General features: G+C 40.5%; 2 protein-coding genes across 8 annotated transcripts in view; one reads left to right on the top strand and one right to left on the bottom strand.

The window, feature by feature from the left end:
* SMAD3 (SMAD family member 3) overlaps positions 1 to 11483 on the top strand; it is a 376021-nt gene extending 364538 nt beyond the window's left edge. For all 7 annotated transcript variants that reach the window (XM_044980014.1, XM_044980016.1, XM_044980012.1 and 4 more), the window contains 2 exons: positions 2568 to 2712; positions 6526 to 11483. In XM_044980014.1, coding sequence (XP_044835949.1) covers positions 2568 to 2712; positions 6526 to 6649 — 269 coding nt within the window. In that variant the 3' untranslated portion in view covers positions 6650 to 11483. The remainder of the gene's footprint in view (positions 1 to 2567; positions 2713 to 6525) is intronic.
* A 5654-nt stretch (positions 11484 to 17137) lies between these two features.
* Positions 17138 to 21124, bottom strand: part of AAGAB (alpha and gamma adaptin binding protein) — a 29169-nt gene continuing 25182 nt past the window's right edge. Inside the window, exons 9-10 of the mRNA XM_044979969.1 lie at positions 20746 to 20795; positions 17138 to 20152 (exon numbers count right to left, since the gene is read on the bottom strand). Of these exons, the coding sequence (XP_044835904.1) occupies positions 20075 to 20152; positions 20746 to 20795 (128 nt within the window). The 3' untranslated portion in view covers positions 17138 to 20074. The remainder of the gene's footprint in view (positions 20153 to 20745; positions 20796 to 21124) is intronic.

Here is a 21124-nt window from a genome sequence, read left to right as displayed (position 1 = left end):
AGTGAAGAATGGGAGCTCTGCATACAGAAGTTGAGCTATTAAGAAAATGAAGTAGATTTAATTAATGCTATTTGTTTATAGTAATCAGAAACCTAAAACCTATTTTATGCCATCTCCACAACTTCAGCAGTGTTCCTTGATAGCATGAAGGATAAAGTTACTGTTATGAGAGTTTGTACTGTATATCCAGCCATCACCAGTGTCCTGGTTTGTAAAGATAAATGTGTAAGGGACCTTAAATAGATTCTGATTTGTGTAAGCTCCTAGTCTGGATGTGCCTTGCAAACTATTGGTACTACACAAATAAGTAATACAATAGTAGTAGTAAATGTTTTTAAACCTTTTGCTGAATGAATGTATGAAGATTTTTTTTTAATTTAGAAGCACCTATGTTATTCTCTGTTGTTTTCCTATTTCTATTTTATATTAACACTTTTTAGTGTATTGATCTTATTTTAGGGAAACCACACATGAGGCCATTTCATTGTCATGGTTGTAGTACTTATATCTATCTAAAACCTACTGAAAAGTCACAGGGGGATTTTAGTATCAGAGGGGTAGCTGTGTTAATCTGAATCTGTAAAAAGTGACAGAGTCCTGTGGCACCTTATAGACTAACAGATGTACTGGAGTATAAGCTTTTGTGGGTGAATACCCACTTCGTCAGACACGGGGGATTTTAATAGGCTTTACTTAGAAAATAAAAATACATTTATATATGTGGGTGAGTTGCATTAGTTAAGTCAGGGTGTGAGCATATTAAGCTCTTTTAAAAACAATTTTTTTATGGCAAAAGTATTTAGAAAATAATATTTGGAATAATGAGCAAGTCCAACCTTCAGGTAGTGTTCTTGCTGGAGGCTTTGGGCCCATCTGTGGTCTCAATTTCCCTTCTCAAATGGTTCACGAGCAGCTTCCAGTGCTTTAAGGTTGCTGAGGTGACTTAACTTCTGGCTAAATAACAAGAGTCCACTAGCTCCAAAATTAATTGGGTTATGTTTGCTTATGGACTTCAATCTTCTGCTCCAGACTTGTGCCCAGCACAGACCTTCCTCTGCAGGTCTGCACTCCTCCACCATAGTCTTTAGCCCTCCTCTTGGGCTCAGTGTCCAGCCTTTTCTGAACTCCAAACAGTCCCTTCTTCCCCTTGTTGACAAGGGTTACTGTATCCCAGCCTCAGAGAGTGGCAGCATAAGGGGAACCCATGCCCACTGCATGCTATGGGTTTCCAGCCCATGAACCCTAAACAGTTGGGAAATCTGCCCGTAATACAAACTGTCCTGTCTTTCCTTTCTAGCACCTCTTCATATGTGCTTTGCCCAGCTTCCTCACTGGCCTTTTCCTGGCTCTTCTCTCGCTCTTCAATGGAGCATCCCCCTTCCCCCAGGTCTGCTTTCCCTGAAGCTTCTCTTCTTACTGAACACAAACTTCCATATAGCTCCCAGCAAGATTTGTTCTAGGATGGCCTGCTCCTTGATTTTCTCAGCAGAACTCTTCCAGACTCAACCAATGGGTAGCTAGGTCCTGTAGCCGCCAGGTCCTTACATGTAGACATGCTCCCAGCAAAAATGGTTTGATCCCCAAACAGGTGACAGTATCGGTTATGGTCAGGCTCATAAAGCATGCTCAGGCGTGATTTTTTTAATCACTTATTATTCGTCTTGATCCGAGCATTTGTTTTTCAAACTTGGACAGACTCCCAAATGAACACTAGTCTTGTGCCAAGTTTCTAAGTCCAGCAGTTTTTAAGTATTCTGGGTAAAAAAAGTGTGGCAATAATTTTTTACACTGGGAAACTTGTTATTTTTCAACTACCCAGAACTTAAAACCAGCTGAATGGATTCTTCTTTAGCTTTCAGCTGGGACCAAGCATGGAAAATTTCAATTTGAAGGGGAAATCTTTGGAATGTTATGAACAAGTGAAAAGAGGGTTATAAATGAAACAGTTCTGCATTCTTAACTATAGTACTTGCTACCAAACTATATAGTGTAGTCCTGACATCTGACTATTGACAGCAAGAGCTATTTTGGCAACTAGCTGTCTATAGGATGGGGTGATGATGACTTCTGCTAATGGATACCATCTAAATTCAGCTTTTATGGTTTCTTTTGCTTTTAGCTTGTACATTTCTACTAATTCCTTCATTACACTGTCAGCAAAATTAGCAAATATTAAGGGTTGAGGTTGTAATCAAGGTTTGCATTGTAATGCAGGGGAGATGAATGTGCTTTGTGTAGTGCACCTTCTTTATCCTTGGGAGGTAGAAGGAAGTGCCATGTGGTGATGCAGTCTGTTCTAGTCAACAGAAACATGCTGAAGGGGCAGTAGGCCCATCATTTGGTATTTCCTTACTTTTTTAGGGGTTGAATTGTGGAGGTGTTGCATTCATAACCAAACTTAATTTCTTTTAGAAGCTTGCTTCTTATTTATGCAATCTGTCCATAATGTAATATGGTTTGGGGATGGGGAGAGCAGAGTTAAGTGGTTTCTTTCCTTTGGCAGAAAAAAATGGGATTTCTTAATTTAGTTACACTAATGCCATGTTGTCATGTTCCTTCCCTGACAGGGTGTAACTTGAAGATTTTTAACAACCAGGAATTTGCAGCCCTTTTGGCTCAGTCTGTGAATCAGGGTTTCGAGGCTGTGTATCAGCTGACCAGAATGTGCACAATCCGAATGAGCTTTGTCAAGGGCTGGGGAGCTGAATACAGGTCAGATCTTTTGTCTTCAACTTTCAGTAGACAGCACATTTGTGCTTATTATCACGAATCATGCATGCTCCAGTCCTTGATTTTGGGAGTCAGAGTGCTCAACAAGGTCTTTATATGCTACTTTTAGAGTAGGAGACTAAGCTAGCAGTAGTTTTATTAAAGCAGATAGTATGCATTTCTTAGGGACGTGTTTTTCAAATGTTTTAATTTTGTTTCCATAACTGGAGAAATGAGAGGAAAAAGCAGATCAATCCAATATAGTACAAGCTGCACCATTCCTCATTGGGAGGATGTATATCTGGTTACAGTGTTGTACAGTACAGGATCTCTAACTGGAGCTTAACTGTAGGTGAATCCACATGGACATTGTAAGAAAAATTACATGTTATTTATTTCTTGAAATTAGATTTAAATTTGATTGCTGGAGTTTCTAATGGGCAGAATCATTGTGACTATTTATTAGTGGATTAGGTTTAGCCTTAACATTTCTTTTATCAGGGACTTGTGGTATTAATTGAAAGCAGATGGTCTTGGAAATTTACATTTTAAGATATTGGTTAGGGTCATTGAAAAATTATGGTAAAATCTAATTCTTCTTGCCCCATTCTCATTGCCTGCCACATGGCAGTTGTTATTTAAATGTCCTTGTAATTACTGATCTGGCTTGCTGTTCTTTAGTTGTGGAAAGGAGTATTGAGGGGACAAATTAATAATGACCACTGTAGTTAGGGCACACAGTGTGGTGTTTCCCAATACTACGGTTCCCGTACAGAGAGCACAGATTAAAAACAAATGCCAGAGTTTATACTGCCATCCTGAGTAGTATTGCATTTATCAAGCAAACAGCACTTATAAATGCTCCACAAGTCACAAAGGAGGAAAGGCAATATTTGCTAATGCCAAATGGGGGAAATGAAATTTGTCAGGAAATAAAGGTTGTTTTGTGACAGAACAACGTACAAAGGATTAAAACAAGATCTGCTCTTAAAAATAATTATTTGATGGTGTCCCTTTAAATCTACAGCCTTATTTAAAGAGTCCGTGGTGATATTTACTATCTCTGGATATGCTTGCAGACATGCCTGACTGGTTCTTCTTTACAGTCTCCTGCAGCAGAAGGGGTTGTGGGGGAGGGGGATGATGCTATAGTATCAGCTGGAGCCCAGGCCTCTCACGTTACTCTCCCACTTCCTTCATCTCTCCAGATGTTTGGAGTCCATTTTGTTTTTAAATCTTCCGCACCCAGGCCAGACCATTTCAGCTGTGGCTCCCAGCCATGGTCTCTAATGAAATCCAGATGAGCATGACTTACTGGAAGTCAGCTATCTCATTGGAGTATTGTAGTCAGTGAAACTCTACGCTCACATTTACTGTAGCAAAGCCCAACTTTTGCTTCCGTGCCACGAGAAATTATGTCTAATTGTCTTTGTCATAGCAGTTATTTGTTGAACTGATTCATATGAAAAGCTTATTGAAAGCTGCATCCAGAGCATTGTTCTAGTAATCTGTGCTTTAGCTGCTTAACCAGTTGAGCAATCTGTTGGCAGGATGTTTGAGTGTTTTTGTGTTCCAGCGATCAGGGGGGCAATTGCATAAGAAGTCCATGACACACAGGCTCTTCTCTGACAGCAGAGCCTAATGCAGGCAAGCCAAATAGCAACAGAAGGCCTCCCTGGGCTAACTTCCGGAAATCCATCTTCAAGCTGATGTGCTGTCAGTGAAGTCTGATTGTCTTAATAGAGAGTCAAAATAAAGCATAATGTTATAGACTTGGGGACGGGGGGAAACAGCATGCTAAAGAATAGATTTGTATGTAATGGTGCTAAGCCACTTGTTGGTATGCTCTTTGTCAGCTAGTGTTTGAGGAGCAGACAAATGTTCCGTGTTAATTTCAGTGAGAGTTTTAATTTCATAATGGCCATGAAGGGGATGTTATGCTTCACTGAAATGTCAGAGTGAGCGAGAGAGTTTCTCCACTCTCCCTTGCAATCCTTTTGTCCAGGTGGCTCAGGAGACATCTTTTAGTACAAAAGACTCACCCTTGGGCCACTGAACTATGTAAACCCTGCCAGTACACCCACTCTTGTGGCAGCACACAGTATGCTGCCAACTCTGGTCAGTCACGCCTGATCTGGAAATGGGTGTGGTGCCTTCCAGGCAGTGTCTCCATTTTAAGATCAGAGGGTAATGGATATATATATTCATAGATAGAGTAGGTTGCAGCTCTTGCCCATGTAGGCAGCTAAGAAGGGGTCTTCTCACTGCTGTTCTGCAGCTCAAATAGCTGTTGCACAACGCATGTAGCAGCCCCTCAGAGATTACCCCAACACCAGCTAGGGTCTTGATTCAGCAGCAGCTTTTCCCAAGGCCACTGAGGCTTTGCCTTCCTCTTCTTAAATGATTAAAGCATAAGAGACTGAGGATGGGTTCTAAGCTGAGATATAGAGTACACTTCTCTCCAGCCTCTTCCTCTTCCTCCTTTTCTGCAACAGCTGCACCTGTCCCCCAGCCCCAGAACAAGACCCATAAGCCTTCCCTTGGTGAAAAGCTGAAATCCAAATTGCTGCTCTCAAGCAGGAGGAGAGATTTCCCCCATCCTGTCCCTTGGTCTTCCTCTCCCTGCTCTGTGGCCCTCATGCCTTGTGGAGGCACATCACCTGCTCCAAATGGCATCTGACCTGAGGGGGAAGGACTTAGTTGGAGGGCTGGTTGAGGAAGGAAGGGGATGCAGGCCAAGATAGAAAACCCAGGGTTGTGAATTCAGTCCTTGAAGGGGCCACTTAGGGATCCGGGGCAAAAATCAGTACTTGGTCCTGCTGGTGAAGGCAGTGGGCTGGGCCCAATGACCCTGCAGAGGTTCCCTTCCAGTTCTGTGAGATATAGAAGTTCCACTAGGCAACAGCTCTGGCTAAGCCTCCTCCATCCACTCACGACACCTTCCACCTCTCAGCTCTTTGAATTGTTTAGGAGATTCAGGTTAGTGGCATCCCATGGATTAATGATGTGTTTCTGAAATACCTACTGCTCTAGTTGTGTGTGTGTGTGTATAATAAAAAATTATTTCTACAGTGCCTGGCAGTTCTGCTTCTTAGGTGCTCCATTTATTCAATTGGTCAAATCCAAACTTTTTTCTCCTCCCTACAACAGCCCTGGAAACAGCATAACTGCGCCAATTATTGCACTTGCAGGGACTCTGAGCCTGTGGAGGGGGGAAGGGTGGGAAATGCAGAGATCCAGTGCATGGGTCTGAACCCTCTCTGCACACTGCCAAGCTGTTCTCTGCAGAAGTCCTGCTGTGCAGACCAAGCCACGCCTTCAGAGTGGGTGTAGATGTCAGCTGGGTGACTGGGTGAGATCCCCATAAATCTTTCCAAAATTCTGCCATATCTGAACTTTAACCAGCATCTAAAACCCAATTCTTTCATTGAGAGAGTATCCTGATTTTTATTTTTAAATTACACACATAGTGAAGTGTTAGATCCAAGCTAATTATAAGAGACAAGGTCTGTGAAAGGCATTTAGACGGTAGCCTTCCTTTCTATCTAGAGGCTCAAATGTGGCCTCCTTTCAGAAATCTTGAAGTAGTAAGTAGATGCTATTGCAGTTATCTCCTGCCATGATTGTAAAGCATATGGAAGTGGGAAAGGGGTTTTTGGGGTTTTTGTAAAAAGAATTTGGCAGCATATGCACAAAACATGTTATAGAGAAGAAAGACATTGTCTAAGCAGGAAAGAATGTTTTAGTAGCTGTAAAATCTCTTCATATTTTTAAAGTTTTATAAGTTACATTTCTGTACTTTTTTTATTCTTCTAGGCGGCAGACTGTGACCAGTACCCCCTGCTGGATTGAACTGCATCTTAATGGCCCTTTGCAGTGGCTAGACAAGGTCCTTACACAAATGGGTTCCCCAAGCATTCGTTGTTCCAGTGTATCTTAAGGAAACATCTCCTTGGGGGGCAAAACAAGAACTCTGGAAAATGGAATCAGTTTAACCCTTAGCAAAAAGCATAATAAATAAATTCTCTATAGTATTCACATGATCAGAAAAAACATGAATTGCAAAAACAAGAGGTTATTTTTAAATGAAGTGCTCATTTTAAGCCACTTCCCTGAAACTGTGTTAGCACATATTATGGGCCATTGGAGTAAGAATTTGAAGCTGATGTTTTTTCATGCTAAGAACATGGACTTCCGTTTTAGTGGCGTGTAGCAAACATTCTGCATTTAAATCCTTGTTGTGCCTATGTTGCCTCTGCTATGTACAGCTCTGATCACGGGGAAGCTGCTTTCACCAGGTGCTCTCTGGGTTGGGGGTTTTGTGTTACCGAACTTCAGCCCAATGCAATGTAGCATCTCTGTAAAGCAGATACTATTGAACATTGCTGCCAAGGCCTGCTTCTGCATTACTCTCTGACAGCCTGGCAGGCATGTCTCTGCCGTTTCTGAATGAGCCCACCACAGCAGAGGTGTTAAATAAAAACAACACACTCACAAAAGAGATCCCTCCAACAAAGCACCGAGGAGTCCCCCAGAGGGAGTGTTTTTCCCTTGCCAGAAAGCGGGCAATGAGGCAGGCCTGGCTTTGTGCGTGAGATGTACAGTTAATATCACAGTAATCTCAGAGACTGGGTTTACGTGAAGCAAAAGACTGATGTTAAGGTTTGTTTTAATGTCATTGCAGTGATATTGATTGGCTAGGGCAGCTCTCAGACAAGTGTTTGTAACTCATTGCAATTAGCTCTTGCCACATCTGGATGAGTTTAAGCCTTACTTGCTAGGTAGGCCATTTGTATTACTTACATGAACTTTTGTATTGTATCCTCTCAATATGTTGAATGGTGTCTTACACTTTTTAAATTTTATGGGCTTAGTGAACTTAGTGGTGGGGCAGAGGGAAGAGAGCTACCCAGTCCTTGCTGCCACATTCAGAAAGAGCACATGGGAGTAACCTGATTTAGAGCATACAGTGCTGTCACATGCCACTCTACAAATTTAGCTATGACATCTCAGATACAGAAATACTCTCTGTTGTTAAAGACTACTCTCAAGGTGTTTTGTTGCCTATTGGAGAAAGTATAAGGGGAGAACATGTTTTTTACATATATTAAAAAAAAAATTATAATATCCTCCCTTGACAGTTGTAATGGTAGTTGTTCCCTGTTGTGACTGTCATGGCAAGCAGAAATAACCTCCACAACTGGAAAAAACAAACAAACCCACACTGCTTGCTACAAGCTAAAATTTGCCATACACATTTTATAACTTATTCTTTGCCACTCAATCATCTGTTTCTCTTTGTTCCTGTTAAATATCATATGTGTTTGTGCCAAAATGTCAAGAAAAAAGACTACCATGTTCAGAATTTCCTATGGAAATCTGATGTAGAAAGTCAGTTACAAACCTACGTCTGACTCTGGGAAGCATAGAATGCTTTTTGCAGTGCTTTGTGATAAATAAAGCCTCAATCTTGCAAGCACTTATGCACACGATGAACTTTTAGACGTGAGTAGTTCCATTGAACTCCATGCGACTACTCTTGTGTGTGCGCATTTGCAGAATCACGGCCTAAGTCTCATCACTGGGCAGTGAGCTTTTGATGCCATTTCACAGATGCACTTCAGGTGTCTGCATGTATCTGGTTTGTCTATGTACTAAGGCTTTTATACATACTTATTCCCTTGGTACCCATTTATGTACTGGCCAAAATAATTGGTTGCCAAAATCACGTTTTTGTGTTTGGAGGCATCCCAAGGGAAGCTACAAGGGATCCTTTCTTTAGTATGCATACCGGACAAATTCTCCTAGATTTACCCTGCTACACAAGCTTTCTGTCCCTACATACAGGAGAGTGACTATGCTGTCAGTTTCACACTCAAAATGCCCTTCAGGAGATTCCTTGCCAATGTTGTTTTCTCCTAGCAAATAAAAGGATGTTTTGGAGGACGACTTTCCATCAAAGGTGAGAATGACCTCTAGTGTGTAATTCCGGAGCAGACTTGCAATGGGACTTGTGCTCCCACTGAAGAATCTTCCTCTGCAGCTTTGACTGGATCTTTTGTGGAGCATCAGTGCTTGAATCAGAGTACTGGAGGTTTCTGTTGTTCACTATTTCTGCAGTGCATTTGAATTTGTTTAACTCTGAATGCCTGTGATTCATGCACTGAGGGGGGTGGGGTCTGAGTAATATGGTCTTTGCAAGCCATTTAAAAAGAATAGGTCTGACTGTCACTGTGGATTGATTTGTTATACATTGGCTTCTTTACTTTCAGATTTCGGCTTCTGACATAATTGCATGGAAAGATCTATTCTGGAGCTTATTACAGAGCTGTTTTGAATTGATGTCATGGTTTAAAAAAAAAATTGCTATGTAAAAATGGCCCCAGGTTTCTTCCCTGAGCATCTGTAGTCAGATCTGCTTATTTCACTGCACAAGCCGTTTTACCTCACATAATCGTGGAGGAAGCAGGCCTCCATTCTCTCTGGGCCTTAGCAACAAAAATTACATCTTACATTTCTGATTGTTGAATCTTTATGACTCGTGATGATGTAAAACAGAAAACCCAGTTTGACTTTCAGATTCCAAACTGAGTTTGCAGGGTAGTAGCTACGGGAAGGAGCCAGTTGTCTTTTTTTTTTTTAATATGAAGTTCCCGGAGAGAATCTCCTTCTCTGAATCTGATTTGCATATGGACTTATTTGGCAAAGCAGACATCTGTTTTATTTCGCAGAGGGTTAAAACCTGTAATCCTTATTAATATATAGCACAAAAAGCAGTATGCAGATCATGATGGTAAACTATGGTTAACATCATCATTCCTGTAAAATGAATTCACCTAGAAAATGTAAGTCTCTCAGGCAGTGCCTTCTCACTGATTCATAATAGCTTTATGGTTTTAAAGTCACCTTTTAAGTTCAAGAAGAAAGTACTGTACCTTTTAAACAGCCGAAAAGACGAGGGGAGGAGGGAAACATTGTGATCCAAGGGTTTTGTGTTGCACAGTTTCAAGTGGATATTGTACAGGTAAAAGCTTGTTCCCCATCAGATTTGGAACGTACTTAATGTGTCTTAATCATGTCATTTGTGGCTGACACTACTGAAAGGAAATAGATAGCACTTGGGCGTAGCTTACTGTACTCAGCATTGCTCCAGAGGTGCATGTGTGGGTTGTTTTGTTTTTTTACTTATTTTCTAAAACTTTATTATGGTAGCTTTGATATGTAGCACAAATGTATGCAGTCTACCATGCCTTAGCTTAGATTACATATGTGTACTGGAATATCCTCTCATTTAGCTGTAGTCTTGGCTAGTTGACCAGGATTTCATACATTTTTGTTACAAGCAGAGTCATTAGCAGGAACTTTGACTCTTTTTAATTGGTGTAGCCATACACAAGGGCACGGCTGCTGGCAGACGTTACAGATGGCCTTGTGATTTTTAATGACTGTGGTGAATTTTTTTATTATTAATGTATTGGACTGAATTGCAGTGTGTATTTTGTGTTTAGCTTGTCTTAGACTAAAATCCAGTGCTATATACTTGATTTAATCAACAGCTATAAAGTATGTGTGTGCAAAGAGGGAGGAATTGGAAGCATATCCAACTTTCCTCAAGGCTCTTGCTGCAAACATTTAGCCAAGGAATGATGATGGATAGGTGACCTTTAGGAAATAATTTCTATTCGACCAGTTTTCTCTCCTCTTAGAGGCAAGTATACTTGGAACAGTACAGAGATACTCTGTAGGGTGACAAATTTTCATAGCTGAGTCTGAAGCAGCTAGTGTAGACGTCCATATCTCATTCCAGTTACTTACTGGAAGAAGCACTAGAAGGTAGAGCATAGCTCTGCGAAAGACTTCAACAACACAATAAAATAATCTCGGTGTGAGCTCTCCTGGTACTCCGAGGCACTGGGTAGGTAGAAGGAATGGAATATCAATAAACTGGTCTAAGCTAGAATGAGAAATTATTAGTCACTATATAGTAGTTGATTGAGCTGTATGGTTAAGAAATTTGGTATATTCTTTCACACGTTTTAATATTTATCTAGTTTCTTCGAATATTCAGATGAATCAAATATTTAATTTTTAACAGAAAGAGCGCTTCAGGGTTGAGATTAAAGATCTGAGGTTTCTCATATGCTCCTCTCTGATGATTGTTAATAATTAGGATGTTACTGATGTGAGAGCAGCTAGACATCTGTCCTAGAGCTGATCAGCAAATCCTTGCAAATTAAACAAAACATGGACTTTGGTTCCATTTACTTCAGTTTATGTTGCAGAAGCCCTTGTTTGGGTGGCTGTTCTTTTGTCTTTTAACAATAAATGCCATACACAGATGGGCCATTGCACTGCCCTCTTCAAGTCTTCTAGTTTGATTATTTTACAACAAAATGATACTTTAAAAATAATAAAAGAAAGCATTACTCTGTAAATGTTTTGATTCATCTTATGCTTCCTCCCATACGTGAATGCTAGACCAATCTGCACCATTGCATCCTGTTCCATCTTGAGGATGGAGGAGGCCCAGCTCTTTGTTTCTGGAGGGAATTATTCCGCCTTTTTGTAGCTGTCTATGATCATGTTTGCATTAGTATTTAGATTTTCTTAACCTGAGATTGTATGTTAATGAATGGTTCAGCTGCCTATGTGCTTTAGCTTAAGCATTATTCATTCACCTGTTGTTACTAAAGGCCTGTACCATGTATGCCCTCTTATGTCATATGTGAAACTTCTATTTTTGTCATTTTAATAAACTTTAATTTGAAAAATAAGGCTCTTTGGCAAGTAGATGTCATTGTACTTGAAGACATGAGGATTGAGCTGGAACACATTTACAATTCTAGAAATCAGTTAACAATGCAGAACCAACAATATCTTCAGCTACCGAAAATGTCCGTGGTTGTGTGTATAAATATGGGATTACACACATGAGAGATCATTGTTCCTTTTAAAGTTTTGCAAGTTATGCCATATGAAGCCCACAAGAAAGCGATACATGAAGTCACAACAGGTTTGTTTGTTTGTTTATTTTTATTTTATTTATCACTTGACTGGAAGCATCGTGGCTTAAGATGAAAGGGATGTGCTGCCAATGTGGGAAGATCAAACATGGTTAATGGTTCAGTGCTTGCCTAATATACCAAACTATCCACACTCATTCAGCAGTTTTTAAATGTGAAAACTCATCATTGTCAAAGGCCTGTGAAGTACGTAGAAATATCTACAGCTTTAGCCTGGACCTTTGTTTCTAAAATCACTTGTATTTTACACCTTAGAGATCTAAACGTCAGGTATAAAATCCTTGAAGTCTTAGGTTTAAATATCATGGGCAGCTCAGCCCTTCATCTTTCCAAAGAAGATAAATGTAAGTGGATGGCCCTTGATGTCCACATAGAGCAACGAGGACCTTTTTCCTGTATAGTTCTATATACACCATATATTAGTAAAAAACATAAAGCAGTACTAATGGATAGGTCTGTAACCAGGTTGTCATTCATTGTGATAAGTGGGTTGAAAGCCCTTCCCTTAGGATAGTAGGATCAATGAGTAAGGAACGTGCCCTTTGATCAGGGTTCCTACAGTAGAAACTTGTTACAGTTGTATTTGAATATTTCATATGTCTTAATTATCTGGCTGCCCAAGAGTTGCAGAACAGCTTGGTCTGAAAGAGAATGCTTGCCGGTGTTTTGGAGATTGTTGGCAACTTGTTAGATATTCTACCCCTTTACTTTCAGAAGGAGTCGAGATAGTGGTAGTGTATGTATTCCCACTAACCTTTTTTTTTTTTAAAAAGCCTGGAACAATAAAAAATACACCATGCCAACTTATGGAGTTTGGCAATCTCTGCTCAGAGGGTCTGCTACTGAAAGAGTAAGTGAGAGTATGCACACTTTGAGATTGCCATGGGGAAGTTGCACACAGCACCTTTATTATGCACAACTCCAGTCCTTCCTGACTTTTGCATTTTTGTGAACTGTAGGATTCATCAGTCACCCCCAAAACTTAAACCATACAGCATTCCTGTTAACAGTGTTAGTATCAGTTTTCTATATCTCCCCTCTGTGGGGATCACATCCTGTAATGGCAACACTAAAAATAGCTCTTCTCAGCTCTGTCTTGTGAAATTAGACTCTAAATCTAATCTTCTCTGGATGCTCATGTGTAGCCCACTACCTGGAGTTGCGTACGTGCATCATGGAACGATGGTACAGTTGCCTTGGTTTTGAGTTGAACATCTTTTGTGTGTGCATTGCTATTGCTATTCCTCCTCAGTAGAGCTCTTTCAAACCTTGCATTAGAAAATGACTCCTTGGAGTCCAGTTGTGTTGCCAGAAGTGAACCATAGCTTCTTCCTTCTGTGGTCACTTTAATTAAACAGGGAACTAGTTATTTCTTTATTTTGGGCATGTCACCCCAACCCTATGCCAGACTCTCAAAAGTCTGTCAGCGCTGGCAAACGCCATAGCCGTAATTTACCAAGCGCCAACTCCGCTGATGGCAGATATAGCATAGAGGGGGCTCAGACGTTTGCCAACCCATCTAATGGTTAGGCAGCATGGTGAATGCTTGAGCCCTGGCTACACTACAGCTTGCACTGTTGTAGCTCTGGCTGGAGCTGCACCACTGGTGCATTATGTTATGAAGTTCTAGAGTAGGTGCAGCAGCAGTAATGGAAGGTAGTTCTGCTGCATGCATTGTTGAGAGCGTAGATTAATTCTGGCATCACAGCGTGCGAGTAGGGAGACAGCACACTCACCTAGCATTATTAAGCAAGTAGAGTAACTTTATGAGCCAAAAAGCCTATTTCTATGACCTGGTCTAATTGCCCTCCTAGTGTGTCATAGAATTGAGCAGTACACTTTTCCCATCCTCCTCTCCCTCCCCCCCCCATCCGACAAGGGGTTTAAGGAACAATGCTTTTTCCACTCCACTTTCCAACGATGTGGTAATGCACTGGCTTCATCCAGATTTTCACTAGGTTTGCCAAAAGCAAAGGTAAAGTAGTAAATCAATTTCAGTTCTGTTAGCGGTCATCTTAATTTATAATTCTTGATTTTCTTGTACTTCAGTATCACAAGCTAGTCATTTGCAATGAAATTAGAGATATAAAGAAAATATATGTTCAGTGACAAACGAAAAATATAATGAAGCAATTACACATCGCAAATGTATTACCAAAAAAGTTTGAAATGTCATTCCTCTTAGGCTTTAATTTAAGCAAATGTTGCATAACAAATGACTGATACCTACTGGCAGGAAACTCCTCTTCTTGTAAGCATAGTTATAGAATTATGCATCTGTATTACAGCTTGGCATGCAGAATTTTTTAATGCCCAAATACTAGAGCATGATGGAAAATTCCTGGTTAGCAGATGTATAGTTCTCAAATTGTGGTGGTCTGTTGCTTTGTTTAATATGCATAATTCAATAATCAGTTTTGGATCCCTGCCCTGGACTTTTCCTGCTATCTTCATGGATTCCAAGGCCAGAAGGGACCATTGTGATCATCTAATCTGACCTCTTGTATACCACAGGCTAGAGACCTGTCCCAAAATATTCCTAAAGCAGATCTTCTAGAAAAATATCCGTTTGATTTTTAAAATGTTAATGATGGAGAATCCACCACACCTTTGGGTAAACTGTCCCAATAGTTAATTACTCTCACTGTCAAAAATGTATGCCTCATTTCTAGTCTGAATTTATCTAGCTTCAATTTCCAGCCACTGGATTGTATTGTACCTTTCTCTGCTAGATTGAATCAAATATTTGTTCCATGTAGGTACTTAGACTGTAATCAAGTCACCCCTCAACCTTCTCTTTAAGCCAAGTAGGTTGTGCTCCTTGAGTCTCTCACTACAAGATATGTTTTCTAGTCATTCTCATGGCTCTTCTCTGAAACCTCTCCAATTTATGAACATCATTCTTGAATTGTGTACACCAGAACTGGATGCAGTATTGTCCCGATGGCTGTTCCCTTCCCACTAGCTGAGGGGCAGCAGCTCAGCGGTGTGTGAAGCAAAGCTCTGTTGTGTAAGGCTTCAAGAGGAGAAGTGTTATAGACAATAAAAGGATATTTCCTTCCCTCTATGCTCTTAACCAACCTGGAGAATTCACTGCCACATTTGCAAGGCTAAGAACTTAGTAAGATTTAAAAAAAAAGAATAATCCATTATAACAGTATAACATTTAGTTACTTTAGAAAGAATGGATAAGGAATAAATGCTCAGGGTTTAGAGGGACCTACCACTGACGGCCCAAGGCTTGGAAGAAACTTACTGTATAATCAGTTTTAATTTGAAATACACTTCTCTGTTGTTCTTTGCAAGTAGCACCTTTCCCCCCGAGAATTCTCAGCATTGGGCTGAAGCAAAATGAGTAATGCTTTCTTTTACCTTGATCTGGAATCATGTTGACACCACAGTCCTGCCGTCCTCATGATTTCTCAGGGTTGGAGGTTTTAGATTCATAGACTCTAGGACTGGAAGGGACCTCGAGAGGTCATCGAGTCCAGTTCCCTGCCCTCATGGCAGGACCAAATACTGTCTAGACCATCCCTAATAGACATTTATCTAACCTACTCTTAAATATCTCCAGAGATGGAGATTCTACAACCTCCCTAGGCTAACAAACAATGCTATTTAATCATTATGAATTTTGGCAATTTAATTTCTCTGATCAATTTACATCTGTAATAAGCTAGTGACCAGTTAAGGCACTGATTTGCTTATTACATAGAATTCCAACCTGAATGGGATATAGAATAGCATTAGATTCTCTATGGACTGTAAGGAAGTACAAACTGTTCCATATAAAGAACAGTGTCAATTTAGGAAGTCTACCAAGTGCGTTTTATGAATTGTAAAAACATTGTCAAGCCAGAAGATGCATTTCAAGTAGATGCAGACATACTGCTCTGAAAAGGCCAATCAGCATATGATCGCTTTAGGGGTTTTTTCAAAAAGACTGGATAACAAATACTGCCAAACCTGAACTCATAAGCAGGCCTGGGTTATGTTTAGAATAGATGCAGAATGATATTTGACAACTGAACCCATCTGTGTAATGCACACTCACCTTTTTTAACCGACTTCTGCAAATCCCAATTGTGGATTAAAAAGGCAAGGGGCAATTTCAGATGGAAACCAGGCGAGTGACTGCTAGTCAAGAGATGCAAATGTCTCCATTTATACCCAGTATAAATGACAAGGTGACTTTTTTCTAACTGAATGAAGTCTCAAGTTTTTGGAAGTTGTAAAGCTTGCATTTTTGAATCACACAAAACTAAAGCAAATGGATGAGATTAAAGTTAGTTCCACTGCTTTCATTTTACAAAATGTAATGGGTAATCCAGGAGTTCCACAACATTTTTCTGTAATGTGGTTTGTGTTTTAATAAGGAGATTATATTTGGATGGACTAGCTGCTCTGGAATCTGGGAACACGTTCAACAGCTGCATCCATGGTAGAACAATACTGTGGTAATGTTTCTGTACTATGTGCTTTCTAGAGTGCAGTTTGTCCTTTCAATGAGAAGTGACATCTCCCGCTCTACTTTTGTTCGTTAACTCCCCCACTCCCATCTGCTCAGTTATTCTCCACTGAAGTCAGCCAGAATCGTATAACCAACCAATCCTCCATGGACCAGTAGGGTAAACTAGAAGTAGCAACACAGAAAATGTGTAGATTGATGGATCTCTGAAAGTTTCTCTCTTTATAGTATGTCTTCTCGTATTGTATGGGGTGGTAGCAGCTACACCATATTAAAAACTAATTATTGGTGTCTTGTGGAAGCCCAAGTTTGCTTTGCTAAAATCCTCACCTGAATTTTCTTGATTGCAAAGGTGGTGGGGGGAGGGAGGGTTGGATGTTCATCTTAATCCTTTTAGTGTTAAGGTTTTCTGTTTACCACCAAACCTACCCCTTTACAAACATACTTGCAAAGATTGTAACAAAGTAACTTACACTTTCAATTTTAATTGCAGCTTCAGGGCTTTTCTTTGGGATCCTTCAAGACACTATCTCCAAAGTACTTTACTATTTCTGGGCAACCCAGCAGCTATTTGACAGTATACAGCAGTACTACACTACTGCTTAAGGTCCCAGTTCAGCAAGGTACTTAAGCATGTGCCTAGCTTTAAACATGTGAGTAGGCCCTCCAAAGTCAAGTGTTTAAGTGCCTTGCTGCCTTAGGGTTTAAGTCAGGAGTGAGGTACACTTGTCCAATTGAAATTGCAAAGGGAAATTTTGGTAGCCAACACCTTGACCTTAGCAGTTAAGTAGAGTACTAAAGGGCCTGATCGAAAGCTCCATGGAGCCAATAGGATGCCAGTTTTCCAAGGGCTAAGGAAAGTTCACCTGTTGCAAGCCATGTCCCTACTTAACTACTAACGAGATTAAAATGGATTATTTCCAAACTGTTACCGATGTATTTAAATAGCATTTTAATCAGCCCATGTCCATGTTTACAATGCTACAGTTTACACATTAAAGAAAACTCTAAACAAAGGATACAGCAGCTTTTCATTTTGCTTTTCCACTAACACTTGCTTTATGTATTTCTAAAACCTCTACTATCATGGTAAGAAATTTTGCAGCCAAAAACGGGGAAAAAAACACCACACACATTTTCAATCTAAAAAAATACAATTCAATAATCTGAGATGCTGAATTTAATTCCATCTTATTTTCTAGCCACAACAGCTAGTTTGACTCATGAATAGATTTTTATTTAAAGTGCAACTGCTGGGATACGAATTTACAGCGCTCCGCTGTTTCAAAGCGCTCTGTGACGTGCTAACACACTGGGACAAGCGTTAGAACCAGTGGAGACGAATGGCAATTACAGTGGCTAGACCACTAGTGCTAGTGGAAGCACGTGCTGTGCTCCTTTCCCCATACGGTGCTGACAATCCTGGCTAGTTACTGCTGTTCTAGAGTCCTGGTATTTTCCTGACCAACTATTGCCAATCGTATCAACTTGTGCTGGTCTTTTAAAGACTTCTCACCCCTCCTCCCCATCTCCCTCCCATTTAGCAGTAGGGGGGGGTGGGGGTGGTTAGGTTGGATTGGTGCACTCATTCCCTGCATCCCTGGGGTTCATACTGCTTCCTGGTGTATAGTGCTTCAGCTGCCAGCACTTTAAAAAAAAAAGTCAGTCAAGATCTTAAATTACTGCCAGCTGTATAATGTGAATCTGCTTTATAAAGCATTCAAATAAATGATGCTCTTTAGTGTATTTAAATGAGTCTTCTCTACTCTTTTGCCATGTGTCTCCCCACCACATGACCAAATATTTAGCAAAAGGTAAAGTCTCTGCCTTCCAGGAAGCAAGGAGGCATGAAAGACTATCACTCAATATAATATAACTCCATGATCTCTTCCTACTTGGAGAAGAGGACAGAACAGGATGAGATGGAAAAGAACAGAACAAGAAAGCCGTTTCAGAGAGTTGTCTCAAAGCCATTCAGTTTGGTTTCCAACGCTGTTGACTGGGAGGATGGTTCTGAGGAGACAGCAGTGCTTCCCTGCGCCTCTTATGTGTATAAGGAATCAGATCCATCCCTGCAGCCTTTCACTTTAGACTCTTGCCTGAGGACATGAGACTTTCCCCTGGCTCCTGCAAAGTCAGTTGAAGGAGAAACACACAAATGACTGGACACCAAGGCAGGAGGCAGTGTAAGGTCTCTCCATACAACGACTGCCATTCAAAAAGGTCCACTTTGCTGTGATGGGACCACAAGTTGCAAGTCCTCACAGTTGAGCCTCAACTACTATCAAAGCAGCAGTGATTAGTTGCTATTAATCATAGCTTTACAATTTTCAGTTTTGACTTGTGGCTTAGAGTGTTCCTGCCACTCTGTTTCATCTTCATTTGATCCTAACTCAGCTTCAAAAGAACAGACCAAGTTCTGTGAATGCGAAAGACCTTGTTGTCATGGGGCTTCCAGAAATTCAGCTTTTATAGATGCATTTATGGAGTTTCACTGAAAGTATAGGCTCAAGAATCCCTAAAATTTATTTACACTGAGGCTCAAGTATCAGAAAAGTAAAAGCTCTTCATCTTTTCAAAGTAAAAAAAATTGTCTTGACATTGACTATTTTCAGGGGGGTAAGGGAACGTGCTTAGAGAATACAGGTTGTTGCACATGATAAGCCAGAGGAGCATTAGAGAAGCCTTGGCTCTTGTGCTGAATAGTTGCAAGACTGCTGGTTGCATCATCTAAAGTGGCTTCTCTTCTGCTGAAGTTGTCATGGAATGACATTTTATGGGCCACTGTTTTAAGGTAGGTCCCACCTCCTTTCACTGAATCCCTATCTGCTCTCTGCTGAGGGTTGGTTATGTTTGATGAGAAAAGTACTGAACTGGTAACTGGCTTTTCCTTTACCTTCTTACCCCACACCCCCCACCTTCCTTTCAGATTTCTTGTCTTCATAGTGATTATCTCAATGGTGCCTGATATGCTCATGCTCTAAATGTATCTCCAATCAGTCTTTGCTTCCTAATGTCCAGGAAGGAAAAGAGAGACACTCAGACTGAGCATCTACACTGAGGAGGAGGGGAATACTTTGCTAAGTACACTCATTGTTAATCTACTATACTTTTTCTAGCAGTGAATACCACTACAAAGCAATACTCCTCCCACTTGCTGGTGGTCTAAGACGTTCTAGTTTCCCGGTTAAATACAGGTGCCTAAGGCTGTAAGGCACGTCATGTGACAATTTAGTGTTGCTGAGGTGATGGCTTTTACTAGGCATTTAGGATAAAATTCACCAGCAGTAGGCCTGTGCCCTTCCCTAGGCCATTTTTAACATTGATGGCAATCAGTTAACAGGACTAATCCTGGGGCCTTACTCCACCATCTCTCAATAGAGTGCGATTCAGCAGTTTTCTCTTCATGGCTCACACAAGTCTGGTTCCTTTAAGCCAGTAAATTAGTTCTACATAAAAACTTTAGACCAATCCAGGCCTCAAAGCTTGAGTTCAGATTCAAGTATGGATTTGACAACCCCATAGAAAAAATACAACTGATGGTGATTTTAAAAACTCAAAGGAAACAACAAAAATGGTTATTTGGAAAATATAAACTGGTTTGCTACTTACGGTAAAGATGGTGCACACTGACTTAAAAGTATAGCCAGACACAGAGAGAGAATACAGGCAGGAGAACAAACACAATCTAATGCCGTTTCAGGTGTTATGGAATGTGTTACTCTCAATGATAAGCAAGGAGGATCACTTAAAATTTTTAAGCAAACCAAGTCCAATGGCAGCTTCAGCAAAAATGAGTTTGTTGTTTGTAGGAAATGTCCAGCATTACTTTTAGGATATCGCATCAGCTCTCCTACAAACAGCTACAGAGAACTTAGTTTTCTTCATCTGAGGAGAGGCCTTCAATCTCATCTCGGTCTCCTCCGATTGCCATCCAGAATGCTTTGGCCACCTGTGGGTCAAAGGTAGCAAAACAAGCTCAAGACACTTGAAGTTTGTGCTATATGCTGATAAATGTAAAGTGAGCAGGAGTTAAACACAGTAGCAGCAGCTATATACAGTACTCCTAGCTGAAATGTTATTTTCTTTCTCCAGCTAAAATCCCCACAAAATGGATGTGACAATATAGAAGGCTTTAGAATCTCTGCAAGATAAAATCGGTTTGTGAAATTTGTTATCATTAAGGCCTGATCTAATTCCTGTTGAAGTCAATGAGCATTTTCCATTGACTTCAATGGGAGTTGGTTCAAGCCTTCAGTTGTTCTACTGCATGATTTCTGAAGTTCCGATAACTGTAACCTTTCCTCAACTTTAAAATTCCATATTGTTGCTGTTTTCCTGGGAGATCAGCAGCAGGCCCATTCGCAAGATTTAATCATTTGTATTCTGTTTGGAAAATGCTCTATGTATAGAGCTGCAGCAGCAGATATATTTTTCTATTTATGAAATAGTCATTCCTTGCTTAAAATCCTGAAGGGTAGCTGCTATTTAGAAAGAGCTGGAATTACATGTCTGGAGAATATAAGTTCTTGTTTCAGACCTCACCTTCTCTGCATGTAGTTTTCTCTGATCAGGGGGCAATGTTGCTGCCTTGTCTGTAGAGAAAAGAAGAGTAATGTTAGATTGTCTCCCTCAAGGGTTAGCAGAGTTACTGAGCATTGAGAGAGAGAGACAGAGATGGCCTACTGCAATGCTCCAGAGGGATTGGAAAGCCATTTCTGAACTACTGGAAAATCATGGGAAAGGAGGGAGTGGAGACTTTAGCGAGGATTTCCAAAATTCAACTACACTAGAAATTCCGTGGTTCTAAGTATTTTGGATTTCACCTCTCAAACATTTCTAAACCTCAAGATTAGCATGAAGTTCTAGATTTTTTTTAAAATGAAATAATTCTTGTTGTGGAATTGTTTATAGAAGATTGTGG

The sequence above is a fragment of the Mauremys mutica genome, chromosome 11 (assembly GCF_020497125.1).
Source record: "Mauremys mutica isolate MM-2020 ecotype Southern chromosome 11, ASM2049712v1, whole genome shotgun sequence".
Taxonomy (NCBI): domain Eukaryota; kingdom Metazoa; phylum Chordata; order Testudines; family Geoemydidae; genus Mauremys; species Mauremys mutica.
The sequence above is the reverse complement of the archived record's forward strand: the minus strand, read 5'-3'. Positions and strand labels throughout refer to the sequence as shown.